Raw genomic sequence first — 20,070 nt, 5'->3', positions numbered from 1 at the left:
CTCTGTCTGACACACACACACCACATACAAACAAAACAAACAAAACCAGCAAAAAGCATGTTGTGTTAGGAGCGGCGGGCTACTTTCCCTCCACTCAGCCGCCCGCACGGCTAGCTTTACCCGAAATAATTACACGGAAACTGTATTCATTTAAACACTGCTTGGCCCATTAGTTCCAGCCTCTTATTGGCTAGCTCTTACATATTAATCTAACCCATTTCTAATAATCTGTTTAGCCCACGAGGTGGCTTACCAGGGAAGATCTTAACCTACGTCTGTCTGGAGTGGGAGAATCATGGCGACTCTCTGACTCAGCTTCTTTCTCCCAGCATTCTGTTCTGTTAACTCCGCCTACCTAATTTTATGTCCTATTAAAGGGCCAAGGCAGTCTCTTTATTTAACCAATGAAATTAACACAAAACAGAAGACTCTCCCCCATCATTTCCCCTTTTTCTGTTTAAACAAAAAAGAAAGGCTTTCACTTTAACATAGTAAGATTACATATAACAAAACAGATATTAAGCAAGAATTAACAAAAAAGAAAGGCTTTCACTTTAACATAGTAAGATTACATATAACAAAACAGATATTAAGCAAGAATTACAGTTACAATATTTATATCTATTTTATCTTTTATCATAACTAAGGAAAACTATAACTACAACTAACCATTCTTCAACTCCATCAAAGACTCCAGAAGGATATAATATTACCTAAGCACACAAGAGATCCAAAGCTCTAGAAATGACAGAGACATCTCGCTGCCTGTATAGTCACCCAAAGTTCCTCTGTACCGTTGGGGCATCCATCTTCAGCCTTCAGGCCCATAGTATCCAGCAGACATTTCCATGAAGCAGGAAATTTCAAAGACAGTTCAGTCACTTTCTGCTGTGTCCTACAGAATGTCTCGCAGACTCTTTCATGATTCAGGAACCCCAAAAGACCATCTCACCTTTAGGCAAGTTCAGTAGTCCTCTCTCTGTGGGTTCTCTGTGTCTAGTTTATGCAACAGTCCAGGCAAGAGCAGTTTCTTGCCCAAATGGCTATCAAGCTCCATAAGGATCCTCTTCGATGCCCATCTTCTTCTTGAAGTAGATTGGTGCCGCCAGGAGCAAACATGTCTCATTGTCATGAAAAGTCCTAAGTTATTAAAATATTTTAAATGCCATATTCTACAGCCTTTGAGAGATATGAAGAATGCCAATCTGAAATATATCTCTATAGATCTAGAAAATCTAAGTAACATGACTACAAACTTGACTATTATTTATGATTATCCATCAACAACCTATATTTCCTAATTATACATTACATTTTAAAAATGAACTACACAATCACAATACCTTAATCAAGATCAGAAATACATATACATATAACAAAATTGACCTTAAAATCCATACCAATGCAAATTATTCATACCTATATCATTTCCCCTTTTAAATGTAAAAGAACATTTGTAAACAATATTTTGGGAACATGGGCACAGTTTTTTCTCTCCAAACTGCTTCCTGCTAAATGGGGGCACTGTTAATCAGATCATTTAAGGTGTAACCTGTGTGCCAGGTTTATCTCAGTTGGCAGTTGAGTGAAGTAATTTTTTGAGGGTGTTCACGGCAACCTTTCAGGAGGGCGAGGTCTATCATACCATATTGGAATAGATGCAATCCACAGGGTCACATCCTCTGTGAAAACAAAAGAAGACCCTTTCCAAAGCATCATATCCTTAGACCCAAATTCTGAAATCATACCCTCATGATATCCATTCTGGTTCCACTTGGCAGCCCATATAATGAAATGTCTCTCTGTACTTAGCTCCTTCACAGTCAAAAATTTTAAAGAAAACACAATGTACATAATCCAGACTCTCTGTGAATTTTCCATTTTTACGTGGCTTATTTTTCTTTATTTCTTTTAATCTCTTAACTATCTGTACTCTGTCTCTTTAAAGACTTTACCCTTTTTTTAAGACATTAACTTTATTCTTTATATTGTTTTTCTTCTCTCCCAAGCCTACTTACATTCATCCAACAGTGTCTGAATCTGTTTTATTGTGAATCTGTAATTTTTTTTTTTTTTTACTATCCAGGAGCACTTTGTTTTGCGACTTTAAATCACTAAGCACTTAAGAATCTAAGCTGTGACAATTCCTAGGTCAAAAACAGGTACTGCCTGCTTGCCCTTCCCAGTCCAACATGGCGGAGCCGCTCATGCCTCTGATCCTTGCACGTTGCACCAGTAGCATGGTGGAGCTGCTTGTGCCTCTGAGCCACAGCACACAATGACTTCCTTTTAGGCACACAGCGAGTCTAGTTGCCATCAAACAAATTGTAGCACTTTACTCCAAATGCTCCATTCAAAAGCTCTGTCTCCTACAGGAGCCAGACAGAGATTCCAATGGTGGCACAGCCCAGAAAGCCAGCATTTTAAAACAGCCAGTTTTTTCCTGCTGCTGAGTCAGGAAAATTTCAAAATGGAGGACGTACCATTTTGTGCTAGCTCTGGGGCCGCCAGGTAGGAGCGGCTCTCAGCACTTTAATTCTGAGACTGAGCGTGCAGCACAGAAATTCTTTTCATCCAAGTTACAGCCAAATCTGACACGCAGAGCACTGCGCAGTCTGAAAACACGTCTCTGAATGGCGGCAGGAATCCACCATGCTCTTCCGCCTGCCTAAGCCTGATTCTGCTGTCTGCCCAGGTGCAGGCGGGGAGCGCTGAGCCATCAGCACGGTCTCAGAGCACTCTCCTTCCAATCCCAAGCGGGAACACAAACATCCAGTCCCATAAAATCCATTGAAATGCTTTAAAGCCAGAGTTCATGCTGGCAGCACAGCTCCAGGAAGTCGCGCTTTAAAATGACGCAGCGTTTTTTCTGCTGCTGATGCCGAATCAGGAAATCTCTCTACAGCACGCCACCAACTAACAGCCAAAAGCTGTGTTAAACTCTGTTTTTTTTTCTCTGATTAAAATTAAGCTCTCTCAGGTTTTACGTGGAGTTCATTACCAGGCTGGTCCCAGCCGCGGGAACCGTGGTACTGTAAGTCTAATTTCCCCATTAAAGCTGTGTATATATTTTACAATCTGTTTACATTCATTTACGCCATTACAAAAGCAGATAGTTATTTAATGATTTCCCCCTAGTGCCTGGGATTGAACCAGGAACTGTGCATGCTGGGTAACAATACCCTCAGTCCCTTTCTGGGAAGGATGACTCATTGAGTGTGACTCCCGTGACTCAGTTTCCATGCAGGTGAGCCTGCAGGGATGTGCCTTACATAACACTCTGTAAAGGGAATGTGAGGCGCTGGAGCCCCCAGAACCTTGCGTCTGCTGGGCAAGCGCTCTGTCACACGGCTTCTCTAGCCCTTGGCACTACCCAGTCTTTTTATGTTCAATAATCAATCTCGTAGTCATCAAGGCTAAAATCAGAGATTAAACTACGCAGTCTCTAAATCTCATTAGATTAAAAAAAAAAACTAGGTGAATTTCACGTAACATTCTAAAACAAATAATTCTTTATTACATTGAGAATGTTGTGTGACTACCTGTTTCAAAAACATTTTTATATGCCACATAAGAAATTCTATTTGCATTAAGCAATTACTCTCAATTCTTTCCCACTTCCAACCTCCTGGAGTCACCAATGTTTCCTACATATGAATTTATATATTTCAGACAATTCATAAAAATATAATTGCAGGGCTGGAGAAATGGCTCAGTGGTTAAGAGCACTGGCTGCTCTTCCAGAGGTCCTGAGTTCAATTCCCAGCAACCACATGGTGGCTCACAACCATCTGTAATGAGATCTGGCACCCTCCTCTGGCATGCAGGCATACATGGATGTAGAATGTTGTGTTGTATACATAATATATTTGTATCATTAGTTGCTATCTATTGGCTTCTCCTATCCCCTTACAGGAATGTGACACAGTAGATGTCACATCCTGCTCTTGCAAGCGCTGTTTTCTGTTCCAAAGGAAAGAGGAACTCAAAACCTGCCAGTCCTGCAGGACCAATGCAGCACCCTGCAGACATGAATTCTAGGTGTTCTTTTTTACATCCTCAAAAATGGGGACTCCATGTTGTAGCTGTGATGTGAACTTGGCTGGACTGAAATGTATCTTAGAACCTCTTTCTTTCGTGTTTCTGGGATGTTTTTGTGAAGAGTCTAGAATGTGGGAATGAAATGGCAGCCAGTTCCCGTTTCAGCTTGCAGGGCCGCATCATGACTCTGGCTGGCTGGAACTGCTCGGCCTGCTCCTGGATCCTCTTTCAGTGCTCACTCCTGGGCTAGGGCATTTTTGACTTTGCGACAAAAACCAGCTGCTCCTGCAGGATATTATTCTAAGGTTGGAGCATGTGTCCCACTCTGGAACTGCCCTGGCAAGTTTTAAATCAACTTGACACAAGCTAGAGTTAACTGATAGGAGAGACCCTCATCCTAAGATCAGGCTGCAGGCAAGCCTGTACCGCATTTTCTTAATTAGAGATTAGTGAGGGAGGGCCCAGTCCATTGTGAGTGGTGCCATTCCTGGGCTGGTGGTCCTGGGTTCTATAAAAAGGTAGACTGAGCAAGCCACGGGGGAGCAAGCCAGAAGGCAGCACCCCTCCACAGCCTCTGCATCAGCTCCTGCCTCCTGGTTCTTGCCCTGTCTGAGTTTCTGTCCTTACTTCCTTGATGACTGGTGATAAGGAAGTGTAAGCCGAATAAACCTTTTCCTCCCCAGGTTACTATTGTCCAGATTTCACCACAGCTGTAGCCCTGACTCAGACAGTGACTCCTGTTCTAGCTCATCCCTACTGCCCCTCACTTTACAGCCACCTTCCCTCCCTCACTGCTTTCCCTATAAAACCCAAACTCCATCCCCAGACACAAAAGCAACCACTTGATACAGACTGGTAGCCAAATTTGGTCTTGACTTGGACCAAATCCCTAGAATGAAGTATGTGGTGAGGTTGGAGAGATCTAACCTATCTGCACCCCTCCTGGTTTTGCTTCTCTACTGAAGTCTGATGTAATTAAACTCATTTCTTCAAGAGTAAAAACGATACTCAGGAAAGTGACAAAGGATGAGGCTACCTAGAGCTGTAGATAATTGCTAAATGCAGAAGCTGGGAACTGATCCTTTTAAAAGGATTTTTTATTTAATATTTGTATGCACGCATGTGTGTGTGTGTGCGCGCAAGCATGTGAGGGTCAGAAGACAACTTACAGGTGTCAGTTCTTGCCTTCTACCGTGTGGGACCTAAAGATTAAATTCAGCTCCCCAGACTTGGTGGCAAGCACTCTTACCCACGGAGCCATCTCTCCAACCCTAAAGCAGGGTATAACACAGCTGTTACGAATGTTTTAAGCAGGATAATCCTTTGCTATGGGGGCCTTTTCTGCACATAACAGCATATCTACAATATACCTAAGTATGGCAATAAAAAACGCCTTCAGACGTTGCTAAATATTTCCCGCAGCCCCAAACTGCCTCCAGCTAAGAAGCACACTGTCTTAGACTGTGTGCATGGCTGATTTTCCTACCACTTCACCCACTCCTCATGCCTGTAGAACGCTCCAGTCGCAGACCAGAGTGCGGTTTTTCTACAGATGAAGATGGGTTCCCAGAGTAAGGGACTTCCCAGCTCTGGACTGTGAGCAGCAGAGCTGAGGAGAGTCAGGCCTTCTGTCTCCTGCCTCACGGTGACACTGTCACACTCCATCATGTGCTGACAGCTGGGGCGGTCACAGATGCACACAAGACCCACCATACCCTGAGTAACAGATGGGGAAGAGGAGGCACCAAGACCGCAGCAGTTTTATTAGGAGTGCAGGGAAATCCAGTTCAGGAGGCACAGGGCAGAACATGGCTGAAGTCCCCAGCAGACCAAGTGGGGAACAAACCCCTATCGAGATATCCAAGTAAAGTGCTGCCACAGTAGCCCAGGGGAGTCTTGTGAAAGATTTTTGCCTGTAAGAAGAGCGCTCCAGCACTGGTGAATATGAACTCCATGGAAGACTGAGGCCGAAGCCGAGGACCAGGTGAAGCAGATGGCACACCGCCCAGTGTGCACATGAGAATGGGACCCTAAGTTAGGAACGAAAAGTGGACAGGGACGGCAGATGGGTGCTGGCTGAAGATACCCAATGTCTAGGAAGAGTCTGTTCTAAGATGTGTGGCCCTGTGCTTGAGAAAAATGATCTGGTTTCCAGCAAGTCCTGAGCAATACTGGTACTCCTTCCTGTGGCCCTGGAAGAGCCAATTTAGTTCTGTTCTGACTTCCTGTGGAGCAGAAATGCCAATGTCCAACACCAGGTCCTTGGTCATAATGGCTGGGAGGAATGTCACGACCACCCTGTGATACCTGTAGCTCTTAGTCCAGATGTCCTTCTGGAGCAGTCATGTCTCTCTGACATCTTACCCAGGATGGGCTCCCACCTGGGTAAGCACCGGAGGCAGAGCATCCTTCCTGTGAGCCTCAGATACTGGCCTTTAGATCTGTCCCGTGCACACAGATCAGCCTGAAGATCATGTCTCAGATGCTGGTTTCTGTCCCCAAAGCAGCAGGCACTGCCTGTGAATGACACGCTCAAGTGGTTGAATGCTGTGACCCTCCCAAGAAGAAAGCTCTGTTTCCATAGGCAGAAATGAGAAGTGAGGCAGGTTTCAGGGTAGCAAGTGACACTTAGTTCTTCCACCGAATTTGCTGTCGAAAAGCAAACAACAAAGGCATGATCAGTTCTCATCACCACGAAATAAAAGAGGGAACGAAAATAAGGATTGGATTGGGGGCTGTTTTGTTGTTTGAGATTGGGTGTCTCTACATAGCCCAGTCTAGCCTTGAACTTAGTGTATAGCCTAGGCTAACATCAAACTCCTGATCTCCCTGCTGTAGCCTCCCAAGGGTCAGGACTGTAGCCATGCATCAGCAGAGATTGTGTTAAACTCTCAAGCGTGGGTATCATTCCTCAGATGCTATCCACCTTGTTTTCTGAGATAAGATCTCTCTAGCCTAGAACTTGTCAGTTAGGCTAGCTAGCTGGCTGACCAGTGAGTCCCAGGGATCCTCTTGGCTCTGTCTCCCTAGAGCTGGGATTTACAAGCACGTGCCACCATGCCCAACCTTTATGTGGGTGCTGGGGACTGGACTCAGATCCATGTGTATGCACACACACTTTATGGAGTAAAGTGCTCCCTAGCCCCAAGAAGAGCTCATTTATTCAGATATAGATAGATTAAATACCTGTTCTGTATTTTAGAGTGTTAATCTGGCTCTGCCCTCCTTACTGCAGAGATTCGCTAGTGAGCAAGCACAGGTGTCAAAATTCCTAATACTAAGTTCCATGGTGGTGAAAAGCTCAGCGATTTCACTGTGAGAGATAACTGGCTGGACTTCCCAGACAACTGATTCTATTTCATTCCCTTCTTATTGCCGACAGGCAGGTCACCACCATGTCCTAAGGGAGCATATAGCCTGGATACTGAGTCCGTATCATGTGCTCTGTAATTCTTGCTATCTGCTAGGTTAAACCTTGATCAGCGCTCACAACTAAGCTTCATGTTGAGGTCTTAGGTTACTCTTCTATTGTTTCATATCTCAAGAGTGACTTCTGTTGTGAAGAACACTGCTTTTGCTACTTCAGCTCACAGCTGAGTCTTGTATCCATGTAGCTCAGCTAAGTGCACCTGTCTAGGTCTTGGGAGAGGACCCTTGATGCTATTTTGTGAACAGTCTCCTAGGCTCACTGGAGGGTAAGTGGAGATACTGACCGAGCTGTTGAGAATGGCATCGATTTTCTCTTCCTCAACAGATCCTTTATCAACTTTGCTCCTGTACGCAAGCAACTGCTGACGGTCCTTCAGGTCTCGGCAGGTCTGCACACCAAAACACAATCAAATCCCTACTCAGCCTTCTCTGAGGGACTCACTCTTTATGTCACTGTTTCTTTGCCCCTGTGCTCAGGGAAGGGACAACAAACTACAGTTAGGATGTACAGCATCCACAGAACCCCATCCTGAAGAGAGGTACCCTACAGAGCTTGTACAGCTTGATTCAGTTCTAAAGACTCCAAATTCAACCTAAAAGCTGACAGAACTCAGTTGGAAGACTGAAAACAAACAAGAGTGTTGGTATCCAAACTCATTCTTGCTGGACTATCTGGTCCATTCAGTCAAGACTGCTGAAATATTTCGGGATCTGGGGCAAATGCTGTGTCCCCGACTCTCCACCCAGGACCTCACTCAGTGTTTCCTTCTTGGGGACTCACATCAATGACAACATCATGGCATTTGAGCTTAGTGGCTAAATTCAACTTTGTGTCCACATCTTCCACCAGATTGACATAGTCCTGCAGTATCTGTAGGAGAAAGGACTCTGATTAATGATGAAAACACAGGGCTCCCTAGGCAGAAAAACATAATTTCTAGAGGAGGAGGAAGAATTCAATACCCAATGTCTGCCAGTGCCACTATGAACCATGATTTTGCCGTGGGAAATGAGGTGATGCATCATGTCCTTGCTGCCTCAGGAGAAGGGGAAGAACAGTCCTTCTTACCCTACAGCCAGATACACAGACCACAAGGCAGTGCTCTAGAGCTGGTCCAGGGCATCCTACTGTTGTCCCTTGACATCCGTGCTCTAGAGCTGGTCCAGGGCATCCTACTGTCCCTTGACATCCGTGCTCTAGAGCTGGTCCAGGGCATCCTACTGTCCCTTGACATCCGTGCTCTAGAGCTGGTCCAGGGCATCCTACTGTCCCTTGACATCCGTGCTCTAGAGCTGGTCCAGGGCATCCTACTGTCCCTTGACATCCGTGCCTACAAGCAATCCTAAATCACAGGAACAGTGCGTAATTCTCCATATGGCTCCTCAAGGAGTACTTGTACAGGAATGTTCCTCCCTGCCCGTTTCTATCTCAAGGCCCAGCACAGCCATCGTCCTACCATAAAGAAAATGAGAACAGCTCAGGTCCCCATCACTAGCTCTTTTTCAGAGCCATTACCTGGACAGGGGCACTGTTCTTGTGCAAAATTTCCACGACTCGATGGAAGCCAATGGGTGCTCTCTTCTTGGTGTAACCCAACCAGTTCTGGAAGAAAGAAAAGCAGCAGGTGAGCCAGACATCCCTAAGACACTGGCCTCATCTCACTTGTGTTTCATGATCAGATCAGAAAAGCACGGTAGACAGACAGGATGAGGGGTGGAGAAACAGTGAGAGATGGATTTTTCAGAAAAGTCAAGGAATGTAGAGGGTAGAATGCTCCTAAATGGAGTAAAAGATGAACACCCTACACACCATGAGTTTGTCAGTAGAGAAAGATTCCACTCCGCCATCTTTACACACACATGGACTCGCTCATTTGTAAAGGGCAGTGAGGTCTTGGAAGCAATGACATCAGCACTTTCCCCAGTGAGGCTGGAGAAGGTAGACAAAGAACCTCTTCTTGTTTATGCTGGAAAATGAGTCCAGGCTTCGTGTACGCTACCCATACACTCCACTACCACTGAGCACAGCCCCAGCCCTCCTAACTCATTATATACTTCTGTAGACAGTGTTGGTTGCATTAGTAGTTAACATAACTAAATGATAAATAAGAAGAAAAAGCAGAAAACTCTCAAGGTTAGAATGAAAAAATATTTATATTTAATTTTTTTTTTTTTTTTGATTTTTCGAGACAGGGTTTCTCCGTAGCTTTTGGTTCCTGTCCTGGTGGCCAGGCTGGCATCAAACTCACAGAGATCCGTCTGTCTCTGCCTCCCCAGTGCTGGGATTAAAGGCGTGCGCCACCACCACCCGGCTTTATATTTAAAATTTAAGCCAATTTGTATGGAGCCACAAAAGACCTCACATAAACCAATCCTGAGAAAGAAACCCCCCCTCACACACACACACGACATAATTTAAAAATTAATGTCATCATTCCTATATGATAATTACAGCATTATCCACAATGGCCTATAATAGGAAAAAGGTGTCTATCATTAGAAAAACAGAAAATGAAACTGTGTACACACATATATACACAATGGAATGGTGCTCATTCATAAGAAGATCCTGCAATGTATGATAGTATGGACTAACCTGGAGGTTATTATGCTAAGAAAAGTAAACCAGACACAGAAAAAGCTACATGATCTCATTTATATGAGATTTAAAAAACAAAACCAAAAAAAAAATTTCAAATACACAGAAATAAAAAACAATGTTTTTCAGGGGAAAGAAAAATAGGAGTATGGTAATAATATAGGATAAATACATCTTCAGTTTTAAATATAGCAGGAAGCCTGTAGCTAATCATATACCTTCAACTAAAAGTTTGCCAAAACTGCAGCATTTCAGGGGATTACTAACACAGACACACAAGGTGAGATGTAGAATACATGTTATTAGTTTGGACTACAGCAATCATTCCATTATAGAAGTCAAAATACCATACTATACACTTTACAGTACACAATATTTAAACAGAGACTATAGCCACACCCCAAGGATTGAATACAATCGCTGGATCCTAATAACACAGAAACTAAATAACAAAAGCTAAAAACAGGACCTGGAGAGACAGCTCAGAGATTTTGAGTATTTTATACTCTTGTAGAAACCTGGGGTTCAATTCCAGCACCTACATGGCAGCTCATAGCCACCTACAACTCCATTTACATGGTACATTCATCCACATAAATCATAAAAATACACAACTAAAAACAGTAATGACCTCTAATTTAAAAGTGATCATATACAGCAGATATTTATGATAATATAATTGTATTAATATTAAATTTCTTGAGATATAATACTTAGATAAATGCTTGAAAAATAAAGTGAGATATATACAGTTAACTTTCAAATGGCTCTGAAAAACATGTATACAAAAAAGCAAAGAGCCGGGCGGTGGTGGCGCACGTCTTTAATCCCAGCACTCGGGAGGCAGAGGCAGGCGGATCTCTGTGAGTTCGAGACCAGCCTGGTCTACAAGAGCTAGTTCCAGGACAGGCTCCAAAACCACATAGAAACCTTGTCTCGAAAAATCAAAACAAAAACAAACAAACAAAAAAAAAAGCAAAAGCTGTGCTATGGTGATGCACACCTTTAATCTCAACACTCAGGAGGCAGAGACAGGTGGATCTCTGTTAGAGGCCAGCCTGGTTGGTCTCTACAAAGTGAGTTCCAGGACAGCCAGGTTACACAGAGAAACCCCGTCTCGAAAAACAAACAAACAAACAAAAAGTTCAAAATGCCAATAAATTAGTAGGTAGAGACTAGACTCTTTTTTTCACATTTTCTTTACATCTAAAATTTTGGAACACTGAGGGCTGGAAGAAAATTCGTCGGCACCTAGAACTTGAGAGGCCTAAGAAGGCCTTCTCGCCCCAGCAACCTCAGAAGCACAAGTGTCAGGACACCTACCTTTGTGGTGAAGAGGGCATCAACATCATTCCAGGCTCGAAGCTTGGCACGAGCCGCCAAGGCTGTCAGCACATACTGCTTATCTGGGATCTGAAGGGCAGCGGCCAGAAGAGGTGTGGGCAAACAGAAATGCATCCACTGAGTGCTTCAGAATTTTAGAAAAGTGCCTACATTTGCTGGTACTGATCCCTTAAAACTAATGGATTTCTGCTCATCCCGGGTGCATGGACTAGCTTTCCGGAGCCCATTCCCTATGGTGGGATACCTTGCTCAGTCTTGATATAGGGGGAAGGGCCTGGTCCTGCTCAACTTGGTATGTCAGACTTTGTTGAATCCCTTATCCCCTCTGAGGAGTGGATAGGTGATGGAATGGTGAGGAGGTGAGGAGAGACAGAAGGGGAGGGAGGAGGAACTGGGGTTGGTATGTAAAATGAAAAACAAAATCAATGAATTTCTCAGGTCATCTAAGATCACCAATCTTCCAAGCCCCACACTGCTGCACACAGTAACATTAAGATTCTCTCACTTCCCACAAACTCCTAACTTTCTACCATTAACCCTGGACGTGTACAGGGTTATCACGTAACATACACTCCATGCAAAACTCTGACCCTACTCTACAAAAGAACTAATGAAATGCTACCTTGAATGTCTTCTTCAGGTTGATGGGACTGCTGAAGGTCCCCTAGGACGAAAGAGGAGAAGAAACTTTGATGACATCAACCAAGTGCTGGAATTAAAGGTGTGTGCCACCACTGCCTGGCTCAGGTCTAAACTTTTAAAAAAAAAGAAAAGAGGGCTGGAGAGGTGAATCAGTGGTCAAGAGCACCGGCTGCTCCTGCAGAGGACCTGGCTTCAACTCCCAGCATCCACGGGGCAGCTCACCACCATCTGTAATTCCAGTCCCAGGGGATCAGATACCCTGTTTGGCCTCCATAGGCACCAGGCATGCACTGGTACCCAGACATGTATGCGGGAAAATAAACCACTTAAGATTAAAAAAAAAGAATCATTGTAAATAGAGAGCAATCCATTGCCATGATACTGTTCTCTCTCTAAGGGAGCCAGCACCAGAGACACCCAGTACCCTGCTAGCATGTCAGCCATACATGGCCACACAAACCCTCCTAAACCTTTGTCCCTTTTGGCTCTCTCACTCTCATGACGGCCTGAGAAGTTTTGGGTGATTTCTAAGACTACACAAGCCCACTGACGATACCTCACAACACTGGATTTGAACAATGCTCCGTGCTTACTCCGCCTGTACCTCGGACTCAGTGTAGTGATAGAAGCAGGCATAGAAAAGCGTCGTCACCAGCGGCATGTTGAGAATGGAGGCTTTGCGGGGGTGCTTTCGGAAGATCTCAGTCTGCCCTGCAGACTCTAGATGGCGATCGTTTGCCTGTGACGGAGGGAGCCAAGTGAAAAAAGGAACAATGTCCATGGCGAAAGGCAGGGAAAAAAACCTATCCTACTACAACAATTGTGTTTCCCACCCTAGAATGAAGCAAAAAAAGAAAAACACAGAAATTGCTTAGGATATCCCAGGGAGGACTAAATTCTATAAATGGATCATAGATTTTAAGTTTAACTAAGAGATTTCAATAGCTGAGCTTGGTATTGCATGCCTGTGATCCCTTCATTTGGGACAGGGAGTCAGGAAGATCAAGAATTCATGGCCTTACTACATAGTGAGCTCTAGGCCAGCCTGTCTCAAAAACAAAAAGAAAGGAAAAAAAGAAAAGGAAGAAAAGAAGGGAGGAAGGAAGGGAAGAATTTTGGCAGTGGAGATGATATAAACAATCTGGAATAAAGAGGTATGAAATACCTCCAGACTAGCAGCATGCCTAACAATATTCAAGGAAAAGGAGCAGAATTAAGAGGCTGTGCAGGAAAACAGCGTGTGCAGAGCCAAGGAGTGGCCTAGACGTTGAATGCGGAAAGCAGAGAGGAGTCTAACCTCAATGATGATCTGGCGTTCCAGGAGTGTGTAATGGTCTTGTATGTGTGGAGAATCTTCTGCTGAAAATGGCAAACTGGTAAAGGGCCACAAGTTAGTGTCTTTTTTTTTTTTTATGTGAAAAGCAAACCCAACTCAACAATACCAAATGGCTGTTAAATCCTTCCAAGGCTCACAGTGTGGTGATGCTTTGTGCTTTAACAAATAGAGCTTGTTCAAAGACCCAAATGCGGAGCTAGCCACACTAGTTAGCCATAAAGACCAGGCAGTAGTGGCACACATCTTTAATCCTAGGACTCGGGAGGCAGAAGCATAGACCCCTCTCTATGAGTTCAAGGCCACCCTGGGTAACAAGAGACTGAATCAGTCTAAAAGAGTAACAGAGCCAAGCAGCGGTGACTCACACACTTTTAATCCCAGGACTAAGGAGGTGGAGATGGGAAGTGATATGGCTGAGTAGAGAGAAGAATATAAGGCAGGAGGAAACAGGAGCTCAGGATTCACTATGAGGTTTCATAGAGAAGACATTCAGTCTGAGGACTTGTAGAGACATGATATCCCATTTGATCTGAGAATTTTATAGAGGTAAGAACTAGCAGCTTGCTGTTCTGCTTCTCTTACCTTTCAGCTTTCACCCCAATATCTGACTCTGAGTTTTTACTATTAAGACCAATTCGAACTTGTGTAACATCATGGTTTTAACACGTCTGCTCTCAATGTGCCTTTACAGTGTCCCAAGAGAGAAAAGCAGGAGACAGAGCAAACCTAGTCGGATGTTGCATGAGTTTTTCCAATTGGAGCTTGGGATGTAACGTGGATGGTGCAGGGCTTGCCCAGCGTGTACGAAGTCCCAGGTTCAATCCCCAGCACTGCATAGACTAGTGAGGTGGTAAATGCCTAATATCCCAGCTTTCACAAGGCGGAGATATGAGAAGCAGAATATCAAGGCCACACTTGACCACAGAGGGAATTCAAGGCCAGCCTGGGCTACATAATACTCTATTTCAAAAGAGAGAGAGAGAGAGGTTGTGATTTTGAAAACTTAAAAGGGATCTCCTGAAAGTTCACAAAATGCACAGCTCTAAGTGACTGTGTTGTGGTAGGAGTAAGGATCAGCTTATTTGGGGAGTGAGTCACAAAGCTGGTAAGTGAGCCCATCATCAAGTGCCCACAAAGCTCTGTGCCTTGCTGTGCTGAACTCTATTTAATCTGTAAACTATTTTTAGAGCAGAGTAATAAAAAGCAAATTAAATTATACAACATGGTGGTAGGTTGGCAAATATCCAAAGATTGTACCAATCTACAGAAATCTATGTCTTTAGCAGATGTGGTAGCATGACGCGTGTTTGTAAATCAGCACTTGTGAGGTGGAGCTAGGAGGTTCAGGAGTTCAAGGTCATTCTTGATTACATAGCAAGTTCAAAGCCAGTCTGGGACACGCACAGTGGAAGGCACCTTAAATCTATCCTTTCTTTCTAGGCTGTGAACCCTTAATACAATTCCTCATGTTGTGGTGACTCCCAATCATAAAATTATTTCTACTCCTGTTGCTACTTCATATCTGTAATTTTACTACTATTATAAATTGTAATATAAATATCTCATACGTGACTCCTACAGGGGTCATGACCCACAGGTGGAGAACCACTGCTTTAGACACAGTGTTGCCTGTTCCTCTAATCACCACAGAAAGAATTCTGAAATCAATTACTGTCCCAGGTAAGTCATAGCTATATGTCTGGTAACATTAAAATTAGGGATTTTATAGACAAGCAAATTTGCCTTTTTTTGTGAGACAGGGTTTCTTTGTATAGCCCTGGCTGTCCTGGAACTCTCAATGTAGACCAGGCTGGCCTTGAACTCAGACCTATTTGCCTCTGCCTTCCAAATGCTAGGATTAAAGGTGGATACCACCAGCACCCAGCTGTCAAGCACTTCTAAATGTGACCCAGGAATCCTGCCATGAAGAATGGCTAAAACAACTGTGAACAATGGGCCTTGAGGAGCAGGGGCCACTGGGAGACTATGAGCTGCATAGAAAGAAACCGAAATGTTGTAGGGAGGCTGCTTGTTGGTGCCTGGCTAGCTCAGTTGATAGAGCATGAGACTCTTAATCTCAGGATTGTGGGTTCAAGCCCCACATTGGGCGCCAATTTCTAGTATGGAGAGTAGTTTGTTTGTTTCTGACTGCTCAGCCCCAAAATAATAATACAGAAACTATCTTATTAAAACATTGCTTGGCCCATTAGCTCTAGCTTATTATTGGCTAACACTTATGTCTTAATTTAACACATTTCTAGTAATCTGTGTATCGCCACATGGCTATGGCTTACCAGGTAAAGTTCCCAGCATCTGTCTCCAGTGGCGCTACATGGCTTCTTCCTGACTCTGCTTCCTTTCTCCCAGCATTCAGTTTAGTTTTCCCACCTACCTAAGTCCTGCCCTATCAACAGGCCAAGGCAGTTTCTTTATTCATTAATGGTTATCACAGCATACAGAGAAGAATCCGACATCATCAAAAAGCTCATTTCAGCTTAACCTGAGGAAGCCTTTCCTATAGCAAAGGCAGGGCAACAATAAAATTAATTACTTCCAAGAGCACTTAGCATTCTATCAGAAGAACAGTAACATCTGGGACTTTGTTTGCTCTTAATGAAGATTTACATTTGAGATGAAAGCTTGCACTAAAGCAGCAGTCCTGACACTCTCAGGCTTCAAGACCCGTAGCACAAAAAAATGCACAAGGTACATAAAAAATTATTACCTTTTAATTTTATTACATTAAGATTAAATCTGAACCACCCACTCCACTCCATTCTCTTCTTTTGTTGTTGTTTTTTGTTTTTTTTGTCTTTTGAGACAGGATTTCTCTGTAGCTTTGGAGCCTGTCCTCCTAGAACTAGCTCTTGTAGACCATGACCTCAAACTCACAGAGATGCATCTGCCTCTGCCTCCTGAGTGCTGGGATTATAGGTGTGCGCCACCACCACTCAGCTCATCCTCTTTTCTTCTCCTGACTACATCTACATAAAACTGCTTCCCCCATACTTACCCAATGCATGTCTTAAGAAATTCTTTTCGTTTTTCGGGGTCCTGGATGTTTAAATGCTCTCGATAATGCGTCAGCTACAAAAGAAAAAAAAAAGAATTTTAAGCTATCATGTTTCCTTGGAAGAGAAAGAGCGGAGATAGCACTCAGAGGTATAGCACTTCTTTTTTTTTTTTTTTTTTTTTTAAAGATTTATTTATTAATTATGTATACAGTATTTTCCCTACATATATGCTGCAGACCAGAAGAAGGCACTAGCTCTCATTACAGATGGCTGTGAGCCACCATGTGGTTGCTGGGAATTGAACTCAGGACCTCTGGAAGAGCAGTCAGTGCTCTTAACCGCTAAGCCGTCTCTCCAGCCCGGTATAGCACTTCTTTAAGCACACATATGAGCACAAAGAGAGTGGCATACACACACACACACACACACACACACACACACACACGGAAGAGAATGAGAAAGGAAGAGTACTAAGTGAATGTGTATGTGTGTGTACTTGCCTGTGTTTGTGTATGTGGAGGAGCTAGAGGCCAATATCTGTACTTTCTCTATTGCTCTCCACATTGTCTCTTTATAGATTTATTCTAAGTGTGTCCACACATGCTTGAGTGCAGGTGCATGAGGAGCAGAAGACATTAGAGCTCCAGAAGCTGAAGTTACAGGTAGTTATGAGCAATACACACTGTTAACTTGTGAGCCAGGGACTCTCACTGCACCAGAGGCCAGACTTCCAGGTCAGCAAGCTTCTGGGATCCTCTTGTCTCCACTGCCTCAGCACTAGACTTACAGACACATAGCTACTGTACCCAACTTTTCAACAGATCCTGGGGACCCAGACAAAGGGTTCTCATGTTTGCATAGTGAGCATTTTTTCTGCCGAGCCATCTCCTCAGCTTGTAAGTAGACTTTTTATGCTCTAGAAACCCAAATTCTTTACTCTCAGAGAGTTCTTCTAGACTACAGATGTTTATGTGTGTGATTGGGGAATAGGGTTGGCAGTGTCATTTTCGGGATACCTGTCTTCTAGATTGCATCAACAAAGAAAAGGGAACAATCCAATTGACAGGACAGCTTGGTGGCTAGGCTGGGTTTTGGCTTAGATGCCTGGTAAACAGACTCCCAACAGAAACAAATACCACACTTACCGCCAGCTCTTCTGTTCTATCCAGGAACCTGGGGGAAAGCAGAAGGAAGCGGGACAGTTTAATCTACTGAGGTGTGGCATTCCAACAAGCTCTAGAAAGAACAGTTCCACTCATCGTCTCTACATAATGACACAAGCCTTACGCTTGTATTTCTTTTTTTTAAGATTTATTTATTCATATATTTTATGTGTATGAGTGCTTTGTCTTCAGGGAAGACAGAGGAAGAAGGAATCTGATCCCGGTACAGATGGTTGTGAGCCACAAGGTAGTTGCTGGGAATTGAACTCAGAACCCTTGGAAGAACAGCCAAGTGCTCTTAACCGCTGAGCCATCTCTCGAGCCCCTACTCTTGCATTTCTCCCACCTCAACCCCTTCAAAACACAGGGTGACTTATGGATCTACTGTTCCCTAATTTAGTTATGACTAAATGAAACAGGCAGGGCAGGGCACTAAGAGCTTAAACAAATGGCACTAGCCCTTGGCCACCTGTGTGTTTGTTTCTTTACATAAAAAAACTGTTTTCTGCCAAAAGAATCTTGACAACAGACATTCTACACAATTCATTTCATTCATGCAGAGAATAATGTAGCTGGTCTTTGTTCCCTCCTTATTCTGAAGAGATCGTAATTAACAACACTGCATGGCACAGAAGTGATGCTTGACAAGACTTCCCCGACTGGAAAGGAAAGCCAGGAAGAGCACCAGCCTGCCTCTGTGGGCACATCTACTGCAGCCGGTTCCTTCTAACCTAGCCAGGAAAGCTGCTCTCCCACACCAGCCTGACCACAGGCCACAAACCCTAGGGGGTTCTAACACCTTCACTGACACTGAGGAAAGGATAAAACATGCACACAGTTTAATCCAGGAGCAGGAAATCACCCCTGTTGAGTGGAATGAGAGAAGGAAAAGATGGTAGAAGGCCACCAGGCAGACAGTCCACCTCTCACCTAGCCTCCTAGTGCAACCCAAATCCTAGCTAGCACTTCCATGAGACTCCCATGGGGAATCTGACACCTCCTTTTCTACTGTGCTTATCACTGGTTACACTTGAACAAGAGGGAACCTTTAACCAGTGATGTATAAGAAAATGCTTGTCAAACACTGATTAACGCAACAGATTGTTCTGGCCTACTCACTTCAGTCTTTGTTACCCTGTGTGGTAGATACCACCACCTCCATTTTACAAGGGGAAAACCCCATTCTCAGGAAATGTAGTGACTTGCACAAGATAACAGGATAATGCGTAATAGCACACACACAGTCCAAGTATGGCTGACTTTGGGGCTGACTCCGAGCACCCCTGCCGTGCAACCAGACTGTATCCTGTAGCTATCCTGGTGTAACTGTCCCAACCAGGCTGTACCCTGTAGCTATCCTGGTGTAGCTATCCTGGTGTAGCTATCCTGGTGTAACTGTCCCGGCACATTTCAAGAGCTTGTTTTCTAGGTGTTTCTGGAAAAGGACGGTGTCTTCAATTTTTTTTGCACCCTGCCCCCCACTGAGTTCTCTGAAAATGCACCTAATAAACTTCATAGACCAGAAGCTCAGATCTTACCTGAAGAGATCTAAAAGCAGCTTTTGGTCCCCTATTTCTTTAAGGAAATGAATGAGATGTCTCAGGGCCACCTGGCGTACCTCCAGTTCTCGGAAGAGGACCTCTGCATGTAGGAAGAAGTTTGGTGGAGAAAGAAGTGAAGCAACCTAACACTCAAGTCCGAGACTGGCTTCTCCACTCGCACATCTGAAGCATCTCATGAAAGCCCAGCAAAGCTAATGGTCTCTTCCTGATCTCAACCCATCACCATCAATAGCCTCTACTCTCTACAGCCATGGCTCGTACCCTTCCTAATGCTGAGACCCTTTAAGTTCCTCATGTTGTGGTAACCCCCAACCACAAAATTATTTTCAGTGCTACTTCAGAACTGTAATTTTGCTACTGTCATGAACTGTAACGTAGATGTCTGATATGACCCACAGGTTGAGAACTGCTGGTCTAGAGCAACACTCAGTCAGCCTCGGAGTTCTCAGTCACACCAACAGCAGGTACTTCTGCCTCAAACACACAGCCCGTGTGTTCTCAACAGATACAACCCCACCCAGAAGGCTGTCCTCTTAAGTCACAGGCCACCCCAGCTGCCTCTGAACTAGACTTGATCCTAGTGAATTCTGACATAAAAACCGCAGGTGTTGCTGAATGAAGACCTCCCTCAATCCATGCTCACCTTTGCTCAGGGTCCTCTTCAGGAAGATCAGAACCTAGAAGGAAAGAAACAGAGACTGTGCATCCTGTGTATCACATCCAAAGGCTGCCCTGACTACCCCATGGCTAGGAACAAGGCCAGTGACCTATTAGGAATCACTAATGTGGAATAATCCTTTCATACACTGTGAAGATGTGTTGCTATTGTTGTTAATAAAGAGCTGACTGGCCAATAGCTAGGCAGGAAGAGGTTAAGGAGGGAGAGGCAATCTGAGAAGATGCTGGGAAGGAGGAGTCATGGGGGTTGCCAGCTAGTCAC

General features: G+C 44.2%; 1 protein-coding gene across 3 annotated transcripts in view; it reads right to left on the bottom strand.

Annotated features, from left to right (window-relative positions):
- Nucleotides 1-3,803: 3,803 nt before the first annotated feature.
- The window catches only part of Vipas39 (VPS33B interacting protein, apical-basolateral polarity regulator, spe-39 homolog), a 28,924-nt gene continuing 12,657 nt past the window's right edge, over nucleotides 3,804-20,070 (bottom strand). For all 3 annotated transcript variants that reach the window (XM_041658603.1, XM_041658602.1, XM_041658605.1), the window contains 12 exons: nucleotides 19,774-19,807; nucleotides 19,107-19,209; nucleotides 17,551-17,578; nucleotides 16,405-16,478; nucleotides 13,353-13,428; nucleotides 12,660-12,794; nucleotides 12,036-12,077; nucleotides 11,393-11,482; nucleotides 8,987-9,073; nucleotides 8,252-8,341; nucleotides 7,755-7,859; nucleotides 3,804-6,690 (listed from right to left, as the gene is read on the bottom strand). In XM_041658603.1, coding sequence (XP_041514537.1) covers nucleotides 6,670-6,690; nucleotides 7,755-7,859; nucleotides 8,252-8,341; nucleotides 8,987-9,073; nucleotides 11,393-11,482; nucleotides 12,036-12,077; nucleotides 12,660-12,794; nucleotides 13,353-13,428; nucleotides 16,405-16,478; nucleotides 17,551-17,578; nucleotides 19,107-19,209; nucleotides 19,774-19,807 — 885 coding nt within the window. In that variant the 3' untranslated portion in view covers nucleotides 3,804-6,669. The remainder of the gene's footprint in view (nucleotides 6,691-7,754; nucleotides 7,860-8,251; nucleotides 8,342-8,986; nucleotides 9,074-11,392; nucleotides 11,483-12,035; nucleotides 12,078-12,659; nucleotides 12,795-13,352; nucleotides 13,429-16,404; nucleotides 16,479-17,550; nucleotides 17,579-19,106; nucleotides 19,210-19,773; nucleotides 19,808-20,070) is intronic.

This window comes from Microtus oregoni, unplaced genomic scaffold, assembly GCF_018167655.1.
Source record: "Microtus oregoni isolate MIOR12 unplaced genomic scaffold, Mior012 000009F_ref0000495, whole genome shotgun sequence".
Taxonomy (NCBI): domain Eukaryota; kingdom Metazoa; phylum Chordata; class Mammalia; order Rodentia; family Cricetidae; genus Microtus; species Microtus oregoni.
The sequence above is the reverse complement of the archived record's forward strand: the minus strand, read 5'-3'. Positions and strand labels throughout refer to the sequence as shown.